The sequence below is a fragment of the Stigmatopora argus genome, chromosome 9 (genome assembly GCF_051989625.1).
Source record: "Stigmatopora argus isolate UIUO_Sarg chromosome 9, RoL_Sarg_1.0, whole genome shotgun sequence".
In the NCBI taxonomy this organism is placed as follows: Eukaryota; Metazoa; Chordata; class Actinopteri; order Syngnathiformes; family Syngnathidae; genus Stigmatopora; species Stigmatopora argus.
Genome location: NC_135395.1, coordinates 4,441,820 through 4,462,988, shown reverse-complemented (window position 1 = coordinate 4,462,988; position 21,169 = coordinate 4,441,820). Strand labels below are relative to the sequence as shown.

At 41.5% G+C, this 21,169-nt stretch overlaps 1 protein-coding gene across 2 annotated transcripts; it reads left to right on the top strand.

Moving 5' to 3' along the window:
* The first annotated feature begins 6,086 nt into the window (after positions 1 to 6,086).
* Positions 6,087 to 21,129, top strand: yif1a (Yip1 interacting factor homolog A (S. cerevisiae)). Of its 2 annotated transcripts, XM_077609123.1 has the most exons (9): positions 6,087 to 6,223; positions 6,522 to 6,574; positions 9,120 to 9,355; positions 15,707 to 15,811; positions 16,585 to 16,663; positions 16,731 to 16,788; positions 16,847 to 17,002; positions 18,480 to 18,573; positions 20,334 to 21,129. In XM_077609123.1, the coding sequence occupies exons 2-9, from the start codon at positions 6,544 to 6,546 to the stop codon at positions 20,490 to 20,492; spliced, it is 918 nt and encodes a 305-aa protein (XP_077465249.1). In that variant the 5' UTR covers positions 6,087 to 6,223; positions 6,522 to 6,543; the 3' UTR covers positions 20,493 to 21,129. The 2 variants fall into 2 exon arrangements, with proteins under 2 accessions (XP_077465249.1, XP_077465248.1); XM_077609122.1 differs by lacking the exon at positions 6,087 to 6,223 and having other exon boundaries at positions 6,498 to 6,574.
* Positions 21,130 to 21,169: the final 40 nt, after the last annotated feature.

Here is a 21,169-nt window from a genome sequence, read left to right as displayed (position 1 = left end):
TAGCAAAAACTTTAATAACTAAGGAAGGAGGGGTGTCAAGGAAAATAAAAAGGACTTAGAATTTAAATGACAAAACCAAACCTGACAGGGAAAAACAAGGGGAAACGAGGAATTTAGATTAGATTAGATTAACCTTTATTCATCCCGTATTAGGGAAATTCAGTTTGTAGCAGTAGCAAGCACAGACACAGCAAAAGACAATATAGACCTAAATAAAACATGGCATAGTTACATCAAGTAATTGTAGACAAATCAGGGTAAAGCAGACGGTCTAAAAAAGACTGACAAACACACAGGGCTTAAATAAACAGACAAGGGTTGATCACAAAACACACACACCTGATCACATGAGGGATGGGAAAACATGAGGGACACAATAGGGGAAACAGATACAATAATCACACAGATAGCACACACAAGGGGAACGCGCACACATCCATCCCAAAACCCCAACTACACATAACACACTACTTTGAATTTAAGGTCATTTTGTTTATTGTCCTATGGCATACAAAGAATATTTTTATTATATAAGATGTTTTCCTGTCCTTCAGTTCTCACAATGGCAGTCTTGTCTCTCATAATCAAGTGTCTACACTTGTGTGTAATTAGCCTAGAACCTAGGCCTTATATACCCCTCTGTTTTAGTGTCCTTTGCCAGTGCGTCCGTCACCTTATTTTTGGAATAATGACGATCATTTTTGTTTCATGCTTTGAGTTTCTTGCCCCGTCTATGCTTTTGGAATCAGGAGTCTTGTAATGTTTCTTTGGGCTGACCTGTAAGCACCTCCACGCTAACCGTCTAGCGCCAGTATATTGCTGCTGTTTAGTCCCCCAAAAAAACACCAAAGACATTGGCCACATGTCATTTGTCACTTGGGCAAAGCAGTCTTCTAGAATGTTCATTTTTCATTCATTCATCTTCCATACCACCCATCCTCGAAAGGGTTGCGACGGTTGCTGGAACCTAATTCAACTGTCTTTGGGCGACAGGCAGACTACACCCTAGACCAGTTGCCAGTCAGTCGTAGGGCACACAGAGAGATAGACAACCATTCACACTGCCACTGAGTGGGAATCAAACCCAGGGCCTGCACCAACGTCAGGCGGAAGAACCACTGCACCATCAGGTGGTCTTCTAGAATTTATGACTCAAAATAAAAGAATAGGCTACTTACTTACTTCAATGTGTTCATTTTACTCAGTACACCACTTAGTCAGACGGGGAAAAATCTAGGCTGTGGTAGCACCTGTGGGATTGAAACTGCTTTTTCCACTTTTATTGGTTTATTTAAGAAAGAAAGGGACTTTGGGTTGTGGTTCAGCGAAGTTCAAGCTATCTAATTTAATAAAGTAATACCCCCCAAGGTCGTAGTCTGACCTTATATCTAATAAAAACTTGCAGGTCTATGACCGAGAAAGTCTATCCAGAATGGATAATGTATTATACCGGAATAAAATATTTGCCAAAAGTTTCAATCCCCCTCTTGCCATACAACAAATATTGTCTGGATCTTCCCCTGCCCGTTCCAAATCACATGACAACTGATACTTGTCCCAGGAATGCGGATGACGAATTTATGTTGAGTGAAAATTACTCATCATGGACCAGACAAATAGAAAGTGGTCACGTGAGTAGCAAAGTGAAACTTCCAACAGCACACAGACTTTCTCCATGCCACAACTGGTTGCTCATTTGTTTGTTTCACTGTCCCCTTTCAGAACAGCCTGTCATGCTTTACAGGAAGTAGGCGTTACGCAAGGGTCTACCATCGTCACATTGAGTGTCACATGACTCAAGCCAGCGGAACAACACCAGGCCTCTGCGTCTCAATCTTTTCACATGTTGAAACATGTTTAACCTATAACCCAATTTGATTTAAGCAACACATGGTTGTATTTTTTTCCTTCTCATTAGTCACAAATTGTCTATCGAGGCTAACCTTTTATTTTCATGTATGGTAGAGGGTTTTTTTGCCTTTCTACTAAATTATACAACTATCTCTATTGCCAGCATGAAGCATTTTTTTATCCCTGGAGAAGTTGCACAGGTTGTCCATCTTCGCCAGGAAGGCATCCCTGCAATCGTAAAACAATATTGAAATTTCTATTTTTCTACATTGATTTTTACATTTCACCTAGCTTCATCTAGTTTTAAAACTGAGAACATACCTGTCAACCTCTGCCGATAACAGCCCTTATAAATGATTATGATTCCCCTTACAAACCCCCAAAAAACCTTGCAAACACCGGTGTTTGCAAGGTTTTTTGGGGGTTTGTAAGGGGAATCATAATCATTTATAAGGGCTGTTATCGGCAGAGGTTGACAGGTATGTGAGAAGTACAACAGAATGTTGCCTGAACTTAAGATGTTTTTTCCAGCCATATTCAATGATTCAATGCGGGCCATTAAAATTGGGTAGCAGGCATAGTTTGGACATCACTGCCCGGGTGAACTCAACAATACTAAATGTCTAATCCATCTCAACCTGTGTTGTTGGGATTGGGAGGTTTGCTACAAAGACACTCATTTGACTCCAAAACAAGACGTGAACATGCCTGATCTTTACATCCCAGGTAAGCCAGTCAAGTGTGCTCGTGTGAGCATTTTCATAATGAACACTTTTTCACCGTTAGCCATGTCTTTTATTAGCTACGTCTTACTTGTTGGAATGGCTCTGGGCATTCAAAGAAGAACCACTTATCCTCACAAGGGTCACGGGGGTGCTAGATCCTATTCCACTTGACTTCAGGCACCAGGCGGGGGACACCCTGAATTGGTGGCCACCCAATCGCAGGGCACGAGGAGACGGACAACCATTCATGCTCACATTCATACTTAGGGGAAATTTAGAGTGTTCATCCAGCTGGAGCGGGAGATCGACAGGCGGATCGGTGCGGCGTCTGCAGTGATGCGGACTCTGCACCGGTCCATTGTGGTGAAGGAGTTGAGCCAAAAGGCGAGGCTCTCTATTTACCAATCGATCTACGTTCCCACCCTCATTAATGGTCACGAGCTGTGGGTCGTGACCGAAAGAACGAGATCCCGGTTACAAGCAGATGAAATGAGTTTCCTCCGCAGGATATCTGCACTCTCCCTTAGAGATAAGGTGAGAAGTGTCATCCGGAAGGGGCTCGGAGTAGAGCTGCTGCTCCTCCGGATCGAGAGGAGCCAGATAATTTGGCTCGGGCATCTGCTCAGGATGCCCCCTGGACGCCTCCCTCGGGAGTTGTTCCGGGCATGACCCCTCAGGAGGTGGCCGCGGGGCCGACCTTGGACGAGCTGGGGAGACTATGTCTGAAAAGCTGGATGAAGTGGCTGGGTAGAGGCAAGTCTGGGCTTCCCTGCTGAAGGTGCTGCCCCCGCGACCCGACTTCGGATAAAGCGGAAGATGAGATGAGACAATTTTTTTTCTAAAAAGAGGGTGGGGCGCGTTGAGTACATATTCTATATCCATCTATAATCCTAATATGAATCTTGGCATGAAACATTAGTCAACACCCATGATTCACTTTCATGGGCAGTACAAAAGGATGTGGTGTGCTGGATCTGGGTTGTACCGCCATGTACCGCCTCTTTGATACCTGTGATTCATGGCAACACTACTAGATTCAGATTGTGAATGAATGCTTTGGAAGCCAGGCATTACTTTCCTCACTCTCCCGCCAAAATAGAGGAAGTTGGAGATTCCTTTGCAATATACTCACACTGAAATCACCATGTTTATCCCCTTACTCATACAGGAGCATCCACCCACACACATCCTACACACACACACAAATAACGTGGAGTAACTTTGCCATGAAACGTTTGGATAATTAGTGAAACAAAATCTTTTATAGTAAGTCTGGAGAATAAGCCTTGTCTGGGACAACACTGGATATCCCAAGTATTCATTAACAGTCTTGAGATTGCATTTTAGCTGATAACATTGTGGCCTCGAAAAGAAAACAAATGTTTGACCTCGCTTGTGAGATTTTTTGGGGAATAACTGTATACATGGAGAATTATGCTTTTTACTCATTGGATGCCATTGACAGCGCAAGACTTGCAATCCATTTGAAGTAGGCATTTCCTAGTGATAAACTAACCTAACTAAACTAAATCCAGCCGAGGATTTATTACAGTTTAATTCTCTGGCGAATTTTTCTATTTTTAATTTCAGTGGTTGCCATTGACGGCAGAAGACGTTCAGCTCATGAATGTTGGACTTCCAATAGTGACAAACTCAATTAAATTTACGGAAGGATAAAAAGAGCCACACTATTTGACATGTATCGTTCTCAAAGGCACTTAAGGTCTCTTAGTAAATTACTTTTTAGACATCCTAGACAGTTTCATAACGAACAATAGTAACATTGATAAAAACATTCCATTTTATATATATATATATATATATATATATATATATATATATTTAGATATATATTTATATATTTATATATATATATATATATATATATATATATATATATATATATATATATATATATCAGTGGCGGTTCGTGAATTTCCTAGTGACACCTTCAGTTGTCCGACCTTTCTTAATGATGTCCAGCTTTTTATTTTCTTAAAAATTCCGTCTTGAAAATGGCTTTGACAGTAAATCTGCAAACAAATCAATTTCTTCTCCTCCTTCAGCCAGTGCGGGTTGACAAAACCGCTATTAAATCAACACAACAATATATTTGCTTGTGCAGCTTGCTCCAGATACACTTTGGTAGCTCTGGCTAGTCCACTCTATCACTAGCCAATCATAGTTGGTGAAAGCGATGACGTATCCCTACGCCTGCGAGAAGGCCTTGGTGTCAGCAAATCGAATTCTGATTGGTTAAAGCAACAGTCTTATTGATGCTTGTTTAATGCAGCAGAGCCTGCAGAACTGATTGTGAAGACCTTGAGGCAGATTTCTGACCCTGGCAACAAATAATGGCTGAAATGTGACTGGTTAAAGGCTTCCATATGAAAACACACATCTGGAAGCAGTGCAACCAGGGGGAAAAGCAATGAAAGGAAGCTAACAGACAATTTGGAATTATTTAAAAAGTGGACAAAAGATAATTAACATCAGTCTGTGATTCAGATATTTCTTAGGCCAGCAGAGAAGGCCTTGAAGGCCCTGACGGCACACCACTGATATATATATATATATATATATATATATATATATATATATATATATATATATATATATATATATATAATATTCATAAAAATGTCGTTATACCTGAAAGCATTCAATTCAATAAACGGAAATGAAACCGAATGAAAAAAAGGAAAAGGAATGTCACCCTGTGAAACAATTGTCCAATAAAAGACGTCAAGAGGTAGTTCCAGAAAAAATAAAGGTTCGTTATTTCAGTTGTTTTAAAACATTTTAATGGTTCTTGAATCACTCTATGCTTTTATTGTAGATTTGCAGACCCACCAGAGCATTTTGGTTGACCGTGTAACACAGGGGCCGGGAACCTTTTTGAGAGAGAGAGCCGTAAAGAATTCATATTTTGGAATGTTATTCCTTGAGAGCCATATTGGGAATTTAAAAGTCAAAACATGTGAAATTTTAAAGTACAAAAAGTATCTGAATTCTTTTGAATTGTTACGCTGTTGCTTATCAATCACGATCAATAAGAGTATGCATGCAGAAGATTCTAATGCAGGCTCGCAAGCCATATGTGGCTCATTTGTTGGGTGCATATGGCTCACCGTTAACATGCAAGCTAAAATGTACCTCTACCACCGCTATAATCTTTTCTTTTTCTTCTTTTAGACTCCCTTGTGAACGCACGCTCTCGTTGATCCTCCCCCCTAGCAACAGTGTAATGATGTAGTTAATATATTTCTGAGACTTTTTGTACTTTAAGTGTTGAAGGGACCCCAAAATACCCACACAATAAAAATATGATAGTTAATGTGGCGCTAAAGGTTCCGTCAACACCACAGGGCTAACGTGACGCTCCTATTGGTGCGTTTGGGACTCAGCGGTTTCCATATTTCTGCTCACGTTAACGGAGAGCCATACACACCCATGAAAAGAGCCACATGTGGCTCCCGAGCCATAGGTTCCCTACCCCTGGTGTAACACGTACGTACGTAATGACGAATCTAGGCGTACACTGCCACGCAGGCATTGGGACGTCAACCAATGGTAGCATGAGGAGGCGGGTTTCTAGCTCAAGCCCCATTGGCCACGTAGCTACCTACCAAATGTTAGCAGGCTAGGTAAGTTGTTTTCCTGTGTTTTATTTAGGTAATTATATATTTATGTTCAGTGCATTAATTCTATTATTGTGCATTCGTGTTGATTTCACTTCTAAAATGCCTTACGTCACTGACACCATCAAAAAAGCTATTATTTTGGTCGAAAGCAGCGAAAGGGGTATAGGCGTTAAACTTTTAAGCTAAATATTAGCATTGTACATCAATAATATTTGATGATAAACAACGCTAGCTGTGTACGTGTATTTGTCTTTTTGTGTGTGTGTGTATAGGCTAACATGTCATTGTTTTATTTTGGAAGCTCACGTCAACAACAATTTGAAATGGATTTGCCACATCAAGGATATCGAGCAAGTAAGTGGACCATTATTACCGCCCAACACAGTCATTTTCCTTTTGGCAGTGGCTCCTTAGCCGGTAACCGGTCAAATAGCCTATATGGCCCCATATGGCTATTTAGCCGGTAAGAATTCTGTGTGGGGTAAATAGTAAGAAACTACGGCTACGGAGCCACTGCCTAAATTATAGCCATTACATCCCTATTCACCTAATGTTAAAATCTATCAATTGGCAATAACACATCAAATTTCAATATGATTGCTTGAATGGTTTAGAAAATCCCCTATTCACTCAATGTTAAATAATAGGTTACCGGCTAAATAGCCCCTGGGATTATTTGACCGGTTACCGGCTAAGGAGCCACTGCATTTCCTTTTCAATAAAGAATTTCTTCTCAAATGTTACCTCTACAGCGGTCGTCAAACACGAAACTGATGACAAAAGCAGGTCAAACACAATAAGGAAAAAAACGAAATTTGAGTACACTGGCAGACAAATGAGAGCCAGTACAGTAATACCTTGACATACAAGTGTCCCAACATAAGAACATACGAGGAAAATTCCGGGCAAATTTTTGCCTTGAGATACGAGACAAATTTGAGTTCCGAGCATACGAGATGGCTCCTGATACGCCCTCCGGGTGGCCGAGTATGCTTATGAGAACAGCATCGCCCTGTCTTTCTCACCGAAATCCCTTGTGTAAAGATATCTACGAGCACCGGCCGTGCAGGTTGCAGTTTTTGCATCAATCAGTGCAAAATTAAGTGGGAAACAATGGGTCCAAAGCAAGCCAGTGCAATGAAGGGTTAACCATCATTTCCTAGCTCTGCAGTGACATTCATAACGAGATCGAGAGCCTTCGTTTCATATGGTTAAAAGATAAACAGTTAGCGGTAGAAAGCGTGACCGAGTCGATAATCTGCGAAAAAGCCAGCGGAATCTACATGGATTTGAAAGCAAAGCATCTGAAAAAGACACCAGCTGAACCATTTAAAGCGAGTAGTGGCTGGTTCAATAATTTTAAAAAAGAAACTGAAATAGTATACCCAGTTGTGAGGCACGGGGGAGCAGCCAGTTCCGAATCAAAAGCCGCGGCGGAATACATTAACACCTTTGTCTTGGTTATAGCACAACAAAGTTACAGCCATTTAAGTGTGTTTGTATCGTCATCTAAGTTCATTTAAGTTAAATTTAAAATTTGTTATGTTATGAGCACGTTTCCGTTCGTCAAGTGGCATGTCCTTTCTCGCTCTCTCTGTCTCTCTCTCTCTCTCTCGTCCGCGCACTTCGCTGTAAACGCTACCGTCTGTCTGGACTGAATATTATCACATTTTAGTATTGAACATCATAACCACTCGATAAGTATTTGTTACTTTGTGAGTAGCTGGTGAATTAGAACAAATAAAAATATGTTTTTCCATGTAATATCCATTTTTTTGTGTTTTTTTCAGGGGCTGGGAATGGATTAATTTGTATTTAGTTCATTTCTATGGGAAAAATACAGGTAAAATGACTCAAGAGCTCGGTCCCGGAACGCATTAAACTCGTATCTCAAGGTATTATTATATACTACTTGCTAACTATATTCAGCCAAAACAGACACTATTCACTAATCTGTGCATTTGAGAGTTCTCAAGACCAAGACTTGCCCGAGAACTGAACCCACTAAAATCATAGATGAATTTTTCAAAGGTTAAATTTGCAGTCATTTATAAAGGTTGCAAATGTTTTTAAACACAAAAATGTAAATATTCGAGGGTTGTTGGTTTTCCTTAAAATCACAAGAATTAAGTTGCATGGCAATCCTGACCTGCCCTGTCAACCAGTCCCAGACATAGACATAGGGAGCTTTTGCCAGAGGTTTTCAGCGCACAAGGAAGATGTTGATGGAAGGTTGTGACTGCTCTTTCTTTTTTGGTACAAATATGCTTTTGTACAAGGACATGACACTGTCAAAGCGATTACCATCTTCCATGGCTATGACCATTCTGTTATCAATCCCTGGGACACATTGTTTCAAACTGTGCCCGTACAATATAGGTCACTGTTTGAAACAAAATGTCTCTTTCCGATTTCTCAAAGTACTAAGACCATGTTCTTCATCTTCATTGCCGCCCTTGTTTTGGTTAAATTAAGTTTCCACTTTTCGGATAAAGATGACGTGCCCGCCATAAGGTCACCTGGGGCTCGCATTTCTGGAAAAAATCCACCCTCACCGAGGCTCCTGGTCGTCCAGTCCGCTCAGAAAGCTCTATTTCCAGATAAAAGGGAGTGCCACCGCCCGCTGCCTGCCATTTTTCTTCGGAGCTGAGTTGAGTGAAAGTCAGCTGAAGCCGCGAATGTTGAAGGCGTGAAGTGGTAAAGGATGTCAGTATTGTTCAGCCTTAAATGACGAAAACCTGGTCTTGATAAAAAATAACTGGCCAAGCTGAGACAAGACAAAGACCCTCAAAATGTGGTCTCCAGACCAAGACCAGGGCTGATAATGGGAACGATATGGACAAAATTACTTTTCAATATGATATATATAGCTCGACAAGGTATGTGTTTGTTTCCCCAGGTAAACAGAGGGGACGCGGACCCCCTACGGGCGGCGAATCGATGCTTTTTGACGACACCAGCACCTCAGGGATGAGCACTCAGGGTAGTTACTACACTCCAGGCTACAACATGGCGGGAACCTCAACAGGCATGCAAGGCGGCGTCAACAACTTGTTCGCCGATCCTATGGCCAACGCTGCCGTTATGTACGGCTCGTCGCTGGCCAACCAAGGCAAGGATATGGTAAACAAAGAGGTGAGATCCCAATTTTTTAGCAATCAATATTTACTGACCGCCAAGCGAGCAAGTGTGTAATTTCACACACAAGCTAACAGACCTGAAAAGAAGTGTAAGTGAAGTTAGACCATTTTGTTTTCTAAATCTTTTAGTCAAGTTGCATGATAGAATACAAATACAAAAATCACTACCGTATTTTCACACTTAAAAAACACCGTCTGATAGGGCGGAGTCTCATTTGCAAATATATGTTCTGTTTTTTGTCAATACATAGGGCGCTTCCTTGCAAAAGGCACTAGCATGACACTAGGCTAGCGTATGTTAAGCTATCTGCTAACGTACCTATGTTTTGCTATCTGCTGGCGTATGTTATGCTATCTGCTAGTGTATGTTATGCTAGCTGCTAGCATATGTTAGGCTAGCCGCTAGCATGTTTTTTTTAAAGACAGCGCGAGCAAAACTAAGTTTGACAGTGCTTTATTTAGGTAAAAGCTACACAAGTTGTGTCTCTATCTGATATAAAGAGTTCGGTGTTCAACATGCTATGCTCCTGTCAGTCAAGTTGTGTAGTCCGGGAACTTGATTCCAGTTTTGGCGAAAGCTCGAACAACAGTGCTGTCCGACACTTGAGCCCAGTCATCCACAATCCATTGTAACTCGCAACATGCATCACTCCCAAGCCTTTGATGCTCCTCGCTGTTATATCGGCATCGAAAATTCATTCCAAATCGTCACGTAATTCGTGCGACGCTGCCTGCCCGACCTACTATGTTGGCCATCCGTTAGCAATCCGTTAGCAAAGCTATTAAATTGTATTCAATCCATGGCTTCAGTCCATTTTCCAAGCGTTTACACCCGCATTGTGTTGTCATTCACGTCAGGCATTTCCTCTGTATAGCTCTAATATGCAGTTTCTTTGAGTATTGGGAGTGTTTTTGAGGGTTAAAAGCGCCGCGAGCACACGGAAGTCAAATGCCTTGCCACTCCCCTGGGATGTTTTGAATGGATTTACCGTAATGCTTGGAATGCGCGGGGAGGCTATTTTTAGGGTGAACGTCCGCTGGGTTGATCACAATAAGTAGCGTGGTTGCAAGAAATAAAGCCAGTCACTCAATCGGTCAGGGCCACACCAAAATTGAATTTAGTGAACAATCAAGGAACACCGACCGATTGGGCCCATCGATCATTTCAGAGAAATTTTTAGACTTAAGTGCGCCCTTTAGGTGTGAAAATACAGTATATTCAAGCCCTTGCCCCGCTGCCTTTTGAGAGCGCACAGCAGTGTCGTTACACAACAGCCAGCCCGTGTGATTGTTTCTAAAGCAGTGGTCTCAAACCGGTCCTCAAAGGGCCGGAGTGGGTGCAGGTTTTCATTCCAACTCAACAAGAGGATACCTTTTGCAAGTGTAATCAGTTAATCAGTTGATTGCAGCCAGGTGCTACTTATTTTAGAAGACACCTGATTGGTTAAAATGTCGGCACTGGATCTGTTGGAACAAAAACCAGGACCCACTGCGGCCCTCGGCGGAATCGGTTTGAGACGCCTATTCTAAAGGAAAGAGACATCTGGCTCGTTGCTCGTGGCTTCATCAGAAAAAAAATTTGTTTCTCAGTTGTGTGAGATGAGTCTTAAAAGAGCTAGACCAGTGATGGGCAAACTATGGCCCGCGGGCCATATACGGCCCGTTAGGTCTTTTAATCCGGCCCGCCGACGTCCAAATTATTATAATTTTTTATTTGTATTTTTTATTTTTGCGGTCAAAATACAGGAAATCATTGGATGACCTGCATGAGCAATTCTGCCGTCGGTTTTGTGATTTTGGAAAAATTGACAGCTGGTGTCATTTCCTTTCTCACAAGACCCGAAAACGGTTCCACAGGAGTTGCAGTTGGAACTGATTGATCTCCAATGTGACAAGTTCAACTCCCTGAAAGTCTCGGAGTTTTTCATACTTTAGTCCTTTTTTTCTGTTTAGGTTTCATATGTACTGTTAACGGATGCAGTTTTTATATGTACAGACGCTCCCCTACTTACGAACATTCGAGTTACGAACAACGGTACATACGAACATGTCTGCGCATAGGTTTTTTTTTGTTTTTTTCCCTTTTTTTCCAAGATGGTGCCGTCACGCGGAAGCCAGTGACAGTAGCTCTGTATATGCTTGTTTTTCGTGTTTTACAGCCCTTCTATCTTTTTTTAAATTACATTTTAATATTTCTTAATACATTCCTCTTTACTTTACTTTGTACTTTATACATTTTACTTTAATGTTTTTACAACTTTCTTTGTTCTGTGAGCCTGGCTTCTTTCGGCTACTTCTTGTAGTGCTTCTTTCCGCCGCTAATACCGACGCCTGGCGCTGTGAGAGCTCAGCTCACCCAGCATCCACCTTCCTCTGCCCAGTTCATTGCAGTGCGGAAGTGCGTGAACGTATTTCCAGTGCGCAAAGAACATTTTTCTCATTAAATATCTCGTGCATCCATTATTCAATATGGTTGGTGAAAAGCGAAAGGCTTCTAGTGAGGGTGGTAGTGCAAGGAAGAGGCAAGCCATTTCATTTGAAACGGAAGTGGCAATAATAAAGAAGCTTGATGCGGGTGAGAAAATGGTGAGCGTTGCACGGGCATACAACTTGAATCGTTCGACGATCATTCGTTAAATGTTTTTTTCAGTACAAACCAATGCAGGTTACTTATACAAGCCTTAAACATACAAATGCACTTATATAAACCTTCAATATACTTATATATGCCTTAAACATATATTATAATACAAAATATAGCACTGAATCAACTTACGAACAAATTCAACTTATTAACAATCGCTCGGAACCTAACTCGTTCGTAAGTAGGGGAGCGTCTGTATTGTATCTTGTGCTGACCCGGCCCGCCTGTCAAATTTTTAAAGTCAATGTGGCCCCCGGGCCGAAAAGTTTGCCCAACCCTGAGCTAGACACTCGTAAGCGTGGATTTCAAAGTAAATCCACATTAATAATGTGCGTAAGACGATTCACATAGAGTCGTACCTCTACTTACGAAATTAATTGGTTCTAGAACTTTTTTCGTAATTTGAAAATTTCCTAAGTAGAGCAGTACTTAATATGTAAATTCTCTAATTCTTTCCACAGTCCTCACAAAACTACCAACTACCGTATTTTCTCGCATATTAGCCCAGAGCTGTTAGGCCGACGCGCTAACCACTCAAGTCGCTGGGCCGCCAACACACATCTAATAAACATAAAATTAATAATTCAAAACAACATTACATTGAACTTTTAATCTTTTTAAATAACCTTTTATGATTGTCCGGTCCACTATGAACATTCACAAGGTCGAACACAAATAAAGCACACCGAGACAGATGAGTGAGATTTTGAAGCTTCTGCAGAAGGAGAGTACGGAGGTGGTGGGTCCGACTACTCTACTTCTATAGAAAATATTTTACTTAGGGCAAGATTTCATGACATACAAATTCTCTGTTACAAAGATGCATCGCGACAGTGACACCGATGATGGTGGTGATACTGATGATGTTAAAGGCTACATATAAACAAAGGACATACCCTATTACAAAGATGCATGGTTTGAAACCGATGGCTGTGATGTGGATGGTCTCTATGACATGGGCATGACACGGATTGAAGGTGATGTCATAGATGTGAAACATTATTTGATTACTTTTCAAGATTATTTCACATTTCCCCCCTTAAGTAACTAAAATATTTTTTATTAATCACATCAATTTGTATCCCTCCTCTACGGGTTTTAAAATACAAACATCATCATCAGTTACTCTTCGCAGGGTATGGAAAAGAACAAAATCACTTGTCAGGGCACCATCTTAACAGTCAAAACAAACACATTTACACAGAGGAGACGGTATACTGTATGTTGCTGCAAGCTACTAGCATGTGCTGGATTCAAGGTATTGCATCGCTTTACGGTGAGATGGGGTTGTGATAACAATGTAGCTGTTATGGAACGACATTTTTGTTTGTGTTATCAGTAGATCAGCAGTCCGCTGGCTGTAGGAGTCTGATGTGACCACGACTCCTCGCTTCTGGTCTCCAGGAATCACTCCATGTGTCCTAGGTCCTTCCAGGGCCTGTGGGGTTTTCTCTTTATGGACACGTGGGGTGTTATCCCAAACTGTAGGAGTTTTTCCGCTTGAGGTGGCAAGTCCACTGAGGTGGCTGCATCTCCCTCTGTCATGGTGTACAGGTACTCCAATCGAACTAGTTGGGGTCCCAGTCGCTCGAACTGTGTAACAAATTCTGTTTCTGGCTTCGGCTGTCTTTGTCCCGGAGGGTGGACATGATTTTGGTTAAGTCTAACACTTCTGCTGGCGAGCAAGGGGTTTCTTTGTCCTCATCACTTTCTTCAGTTTCCTCCTCTGTGTTAGGCTTCTGTTTCTCTTCCCTCTGGCATCATTCTTGATGTTGATGTTCAAGGTTGAACGGTGGGGGTCTCTGGTTCCTCCTGTCTGGATTTTTGCAGTCTCGAGCAAAGTGTCCTCTCTGTCCACAATTGTAACACTTGCCTTCTGAGTTTGCTCTTCTTGGTGGGCCGGGTCTTACTCGGCCTCTTCCTCTTCCACGTCCTTGTTGGTAGAATACTTCTGGTGACCCTTGGTTCATCAATGAGGCCATGGCTTGGGTCAGAGTATTGACTCCTGCGCTTCTCTGCTTTTGGCGGTGTCTCTCCTCAGCATGAATCACCCACTCCATTAGTTGATTCATTGGCATGGTTCGGTATGTGGCACAGTACTTCTTTACGAACCTTTTGATTGGGGCCTGGAGCCCTTCCAGGAACCCTTGTCTCAGTTGGGCTTGGTACACCCCTTGGTCACTTTGGCCTTCCATGATCCCACTGTGAGTTTTGAACACTTCTTCAAATCTTGCTCTGAATTTATGAACTCCTTCACCTGGTTTCTGTTTTGTGGCCCTGATCTTGCCATAGCTTGGTGTGGGGCGCCACATGTCTATGGGAGGTCAAGGTTAGGTGGTTGTGCAGGTGAGTAGACGTCAGATGAGTGTTTCACGGACAAAGGTTTGGGAACCGTCCGACTTCCAGTCTACTCAGTCACCTATGTCTCGAAATACCTTGACCTGGGATTTGGGAATCCACGTCGACCTTTCAGCGATCTTTACTGCTTTGGGGGTGGTGATTGAACCACGAATGGGCCTTTCCAGCGTGGCGAGGACCAGGACTTCCTTTTTATGACTCGAATCGGGATGCCCTCGTTTGGGCCTGAGGTTATGTCTGTAAACAAAAATTTTAAAGTGGGTATTTACACCAACCTCTGGGCATGTCCATCATTTGTCCATCATTCGTCCATCAATGATGTCTTTGGCATTTAATATTTCACCCATTTTACTTATCGCCACTGCTAATTACCTGTTTGGATTTAAGTTATACTTCGGTGGTGCTTGTTGAGGGACATTTTGAGAAAAATCATTCTAAAGACAATTGCCTTTGACGACTTTTAATAATGTTTCTATAATGCATAAGTCAAATGTCATCAAACTGAACGTTAGCACGGCTCGTGAATGCTTTATCAGGATTTTTTCCACGAAGTCGGAAAGGTCATAAAATTTCTCCCCTATTTTTTTTCTGATTTGTGCTGTTGGAATGGTGGCTGCTTCCTCCTCAGCCGCCTTCTCGTTGAATTCCTGATTTATTGCTGAGCGTTGCATTGACTGCTGCTCCGTTGAGTTCCTTTTGGTGCCCCTCGACCAACTCGTCAATATCCTCCTTACTGACTACTAACCCCATCGCCTGCCCCAGCGACCCAATTTTTCACACCGCAGGGTGCGGTTCAGGCTCAACTGCGAGTCCGTCGAAGGCACTCGCCCACAGCTTGCTCCAAGCAAAAGTTCAAGCGCACATCGACGAACGGCGGTCCAAAAAACGCACAAATCTTGAAACATGAAGAGTTGTTGGCGACTGCGATGCCGTTGAAGGCACTCGGCCACAGCTTCTTCCAAGCATAAATCCAAGCACACAATGACGAACGGCAGTCAAAGAAACATGGAGGATTGTTGTGAGACAGCCAATGGCCCAGTAGTGTAGTGAAATTGTCCAGCAAGAAGCAGTGCATCCGCAACAATTTCAAAATAAAATAACAGATACAGGATATGTATTGTCGTTTTCGTATCCTGTGAAACTCATGTGCATCTCAAAAGCTTCCGTAACCTGAAAATTTTGTACCGAGAGGTATTCGTAAGTAGAGGAATGACTGTAATGTGTTTTGTGTCAGGCATGTTTATAAATCCCAAAACTTCTGTGTGCATCGAAAAAGCATGCATGTTCATTGAAAATGCGTGTGTTTATTATGAGCTTGTTCTACCTCCATACACTCCATTTCAGATCAGCAGATATATGTCCGTGAACAAGCTGAAATATTTCTTTGCTGTGGACACCAGATATGTGCTGAAGAAACTCATGATTCTCATGTTCCCGTACACGCACCAGGTAATCAGACAAGATTTTCCCGCGCTTATCAAGCTTGTGATTTAAGATAGCAACGCAACTTCAGTAGCAACATTCTTGTAGAATAGTATGCTTGAATGATCACAAAATGGCTGTTTTACTTATTTTCTTCTATTGACGCCCAACCATGGGTAACAGGTGGGGGTTATTCTGAGTTGGTGGCCAGCCAATCACGGGGCACAAGGAGACACACAACCATTCACACTCATACCTAGGGGCTATTTAGAGTGTTCAACCAGCCTACCATGTTTTGGATGTGGGACGAAACCAGAGTACCTGGGGAAAACCCACACAACCCTGGGGAGAACATGCAAACTCCACACAGGAAGGTCCGAACCTGGGATTGAAACGTCGATACCAGACCTCTGAGGCCGACACAATAACCACTTAGTCAAGGGATTCACAACTGCAAAACCTCAACAATTTTTTTAATAAAAGTATTTTAAACAAAATACTGAAATTCAAGCTTTCTTCATTGATTTTTACTTTTCGACTAGCTTCATCTAGTGTTAAAATTGAGAAGCGCAACAGATTTCTTTCATTTTCCGAACCACTTATCCTCACAAGTGTTGTGGGGATGCTCACCTGACTATGGGATGTTGGCTAAAATTAAGCTGGTTTTGCCAGCCATATTCAATGATATATTCATCATTTACTGCGGGCCATTGAAACTGGGTAGCACCCCATAGTTTGGACATCAGTGCCCTAGTGAACTCGGCAATAAATGTCTGATCCATCTTAACCTGTTTTATTAGGATTGGGAGGTTCGTTACCACCGAGATACTCCGTTGACTCCAAAACAAGACGTGAATGCACCTGATCTTTACATCCCAGGTAAGCCAGCTGCAATTAAGTGTGCTGTTGAGCATTTTCATAATGAACACCTTTTTCCCCCCGCCAGCCATGGCTTTCATTACCTACATATTACTAGCCGGAATGGCTCTGGGCATTCAAAAAAGGTAAGCAGCATTTTTTGCCGAGTTGACTCGCGGACTGACCCCCGGCCCCCTCATCAAGGTTTAGCCCGGAAGTGTTGGGACTCTGTGCCAGCACGGCATTGGGGTGGATGGTCATCGAAGTGTTGGTCATGCTGCTCGGCTTGTACTTGCTGACCGTGCACAGCGACCTGTCCACATTCGACCTCCTAGCCTACAGCGGATACAAATACGTCGGGTAAGTACTCTGTTCAGGAATTCTCCTGAAAGGACTTGGAATTTATGCTTTCACTGTATTTTGTTTGGAAATTTACAGCGTTTTTATAACTTAATTTGACCTTTAACATGGACATAAAATCAAATTTTAACATGGATGGCTGGCAACAACAGATAATGTTTTAGTGTCATAGATGGCGTTAGACAACGCATTTGCCTTGGAAGGGTCAGCAGCGGCCGAGCATTCCCTCCCAAGTTCCTAGGCCAAATGGATGGACCTCTATCGGTGTCAACTGCAGCTTATGCATAGTGACCTTTTAGCTTATCCTCATTTAAAGCGTGACTTTTACTTTCTGAGTTTTTAGATTATGACTTCTCAAAACTTTGAAAGCCAAAAGGCTGACTTGTTCTCAGAATTGAAATAGAATTCTGAGAATAAAGACTTCGGCACTTTTTTCTTTTTCTTTAGTGCACTTATTCCTCATACTTTGTATATTCTCGATTTTCAGATTTAAAAAATAAAATGACACGACTTTAATTATTTTAACAGCATGTCTATAGCAATTAATGGGAAGCCAGGTTTTGTCAATTAATAAATTTATTTTGACTTATTTTTCATTAAATATTACAATATAGGGGCATATGGAAAGACAGTAATGGCGACCTCTGTTTCTTTTCTTGTTCAAATATGCTTTTGTATAAGGACATGACAATGTCAAGACGATTGCCAAATTCAATGGCTCCGACCATGTTGTCCTTAATCTCCTGGAGACCTTGCAAACTGCGTTCCAAATTGAAGATCTCCTGCAGATGTCTTGTCATGCCACCTTCACGGCCGTATCCAGTCTTTGAAAAAGGATATTGTGTCCGTAAAACGTATGGTAGATTCATGGCATGCTACTATTTTAGCATAGCAATGTCACTTTTGCTAGGTCACTGTCATGTCTCATTTTCCCCTGGGCTCATTGGATGCCAGGACGCTTAGGAGGAATTTTCAACGCCGACTCAAAATCCAAAAAAGATGGCATAGACTCGGCGTAGTCTTTCTCCCCAGGTGATGTGCGCAACAAAACAGGAGAAGGCAAGATGTCCCCTAATTGGCTTTTTTTTAATATCATTCTTTGATGGTGAAATATGGCTTCTTCAGTTGTGAGTGCCACCCAATTCAGCGCCGAAGAAGAAGCGTTGCCTGACTTCAGCCATTTTTATACCCTGTCTTCCGCTTGCGAGTTCCAGTGTGAATTTTGCTATTTATATGATTTTAGGGATGTTTTTTATACTTAATTTTAAAAAATCGCGATGTACTGAAGTTGCAAATGTTGAAGCCGCGAAGTGGCAAAGGATCACAGTACTGTGATACTATCAGGTTGTCTGTAAATGTAACAAAAAATAAATGACGCTTCTGGCTTCCGTGTGCTTAAAATATTAATATTAATTTTTGAATTATTGCATTAGGAAAACCATCTATGTATGGTATAATGTGGCTGTTTTTGGCGCAGGATGATCTTCAGCGTGCTTTGCGGACTCCTGTTTGGAAGCGACGGCTACTTTGTGGCTCTAGCCTGGTCTTCTTGTGCCCTTATGTTCTTCATTGTGAGTATTAAATCTGCTGACATGTCACACTCAAACGCTACCTTGATTTTTAAGTAGGCCTGGTCCGTTTTATTATCAAGTTTATAGATCAAAATCAGCCTCACTAGTTTGGCAGATACCGAATATCATTCCCCGAAAGAGTCCAATATTGACGGTTTTCAAGTAGTTGCTATATAATACAATATTAGATTGGATGGGACATTTTGACGATCTCTTCAAGCCGAAAGATGGTTAAATGCTTTATAACAGGAACACGCGGCCCTATGTGACTTTTTTGATCAGCACATCTGGCTTTCGAACGACTCCGACTTTAATTTGGTGTGGTTAGTTTTCGTGTTACAAACATATCCTGTTTTGTTGTTGATTGTCTGCACAATTAGATAACATTTTCATTCAAAATTAATGGCTCTATGTATAGTAAAGTCCCATTATCAAAAGTTTTTACCCATTAATTTAACGATCAATTTTGTCAAAGATTATTGCAAAATCAATGATCAATATTCACAGATCCATAACTATTGAAATTGTACAATGAAAAATGGTAGTCGAGACTATTGGCGATTATTAGTGATCGGAGCCGATCAAATAGATTTCACTTCAGAAACTAGTGATGTAACATAGCTATCAGGTAAACTAGAGCAACTTGTTAGAAGGTCGATTAGGGTTAGGGTCCTGCATCTCATCACTCATTTTGGCTGATTTGGGGACGAGTCACCCTATTTGAACTAATCTTTCTTTGGCTGCCTCTTTATTGAAGCCATCATTTGAGTTCATTCATCCACGATATGTATGCTATGACCAATGAATTTGCTGTTTCGTTTTACTTTTATTCATTCTAAAACGTTACAGTCATACCTTTACTTACAAATGCCTCTAGGTGCAAAAGTCAGGTTACAACATTTTTAATATGCAAATGGATGACTCGAGTTACAAAATAGATCCAAGTTACGAAATATCCCAAAAAGTAAATGCATTTCCTTATCCATTGTTTTATTTTTGAATTTCCCTTATTAAGCGATTAAAAACTACAAATGCAACGTGGCACATATTTTCACACACGCACACACGTAAAAGTCTAAAATGTACTACAACGTGCATGGCTTTCAGCCCTGGTAGAACGGGCTCTTGCCGCTATCTGGGGGACAAACACGGGTATTACATCTAAAACTGCCGGAGAGGGAGATATTTTCATATGCTTCATTTATTTTAAGACATTAATAAATCATTTCCTTATACTTTTTTCTAATTTTGGTGTGTTTCCTCACATCTTTCATACAAACTTGGGACACTTTGACCAATTTTAAAAGGTTTAGTTGGTAGTTGTGTGAGGACCGTGGAACGAATTAGATAATTTACATATTAAGTACACCTACTTACGAAATTTTCAAGTTACGAAAAAAGGCTTGGAACAAATTAATCTCGTAAGTGGAGGTACGACTATACTAGCAGCTTGTCCCGGTATTTGTGGTGGACTTTTTTTAATAGACTTTGGCAGCACACTGTACTTTCCTAATTGTATTATTTTACGCAACTATTCATGACGTCAATTTCATTTTAAAACAGCATACTACACAGTAATCTAAGAAAAGAACAATCCATTCTAAATCCAGTTGACCTAAATTATAGAAACATATAGCAGATCACAAAGAATGTGACATAATTTATGCAATAAAATGTACTTTATTCCTTTGTTCCCGACGCCTTTTATGGTACGTTGACAGACTGGTTTTTGTATGTGTTTGACCTTTGACCTCGTACAGGTGCGCTCCCTGAAAATGAAGATCCTGACGTCCCTGGCGTCCGACTCGATGTCCACCGGCTCCGGCGCCAAACCCCAAGTGCGAATGTACATCACTGTGGCCACCGCCATTTTTCAGCCGCTCATAATTTACTGGCTCACCTCACACCTGGTCAGGTGACCGCCAGGTGTTTGCAGGAACCGGCTGGCCTTGAGCGCATGGGCGCGCATGGGACATTTGAGCTCGTCCGAGCGCTCGTGAAAGTGGAAATTGTGTCCTCGGATAAACCAAATTGTATAAAACATTTGAAAATGTCTGCAGCAATTCACATGTAAGGCTGCCATTTTTTTCAGATTAAGTTTCTTTATTTGTACATGTTCAAATAATTGAACGTTTATCGTCGTCATTTGCTGCCAATGAGTTAAGGAGGCTTTTATTTATCTGAAATATAATGAGGCATGACAACGTTTGGATTTTTTGTAGAAAGCAAAATAAATATGTGCATCTTTGTGTTTTCAATTGTGATTCTCTCAATATTTTAGTCCCTACAAACTGGTGTTGCACTTTTGGTTGCTGTGACGGCAAATGATGTCCAATCCATTTGATGCAGGATTTTGGCTATTCATGAATGTGTTTATTCACTGCCACCCTTCTGGCTCAAAAGGATTGGACGTCATTCGCCATCAACAGCATTGTAATGTGATCGGTTTTCAACTGTCGCTGTCCTAATACTTTTGTCCCTACAAATTGTAATTGCATGTTTAACTCAATGGTTGCCATTGACGTCAATAGAGATTAAATTCATTTGCTACTACTATCCCTTTTCAAATGAATTTGGTGTCTCGCCATCAACAGCA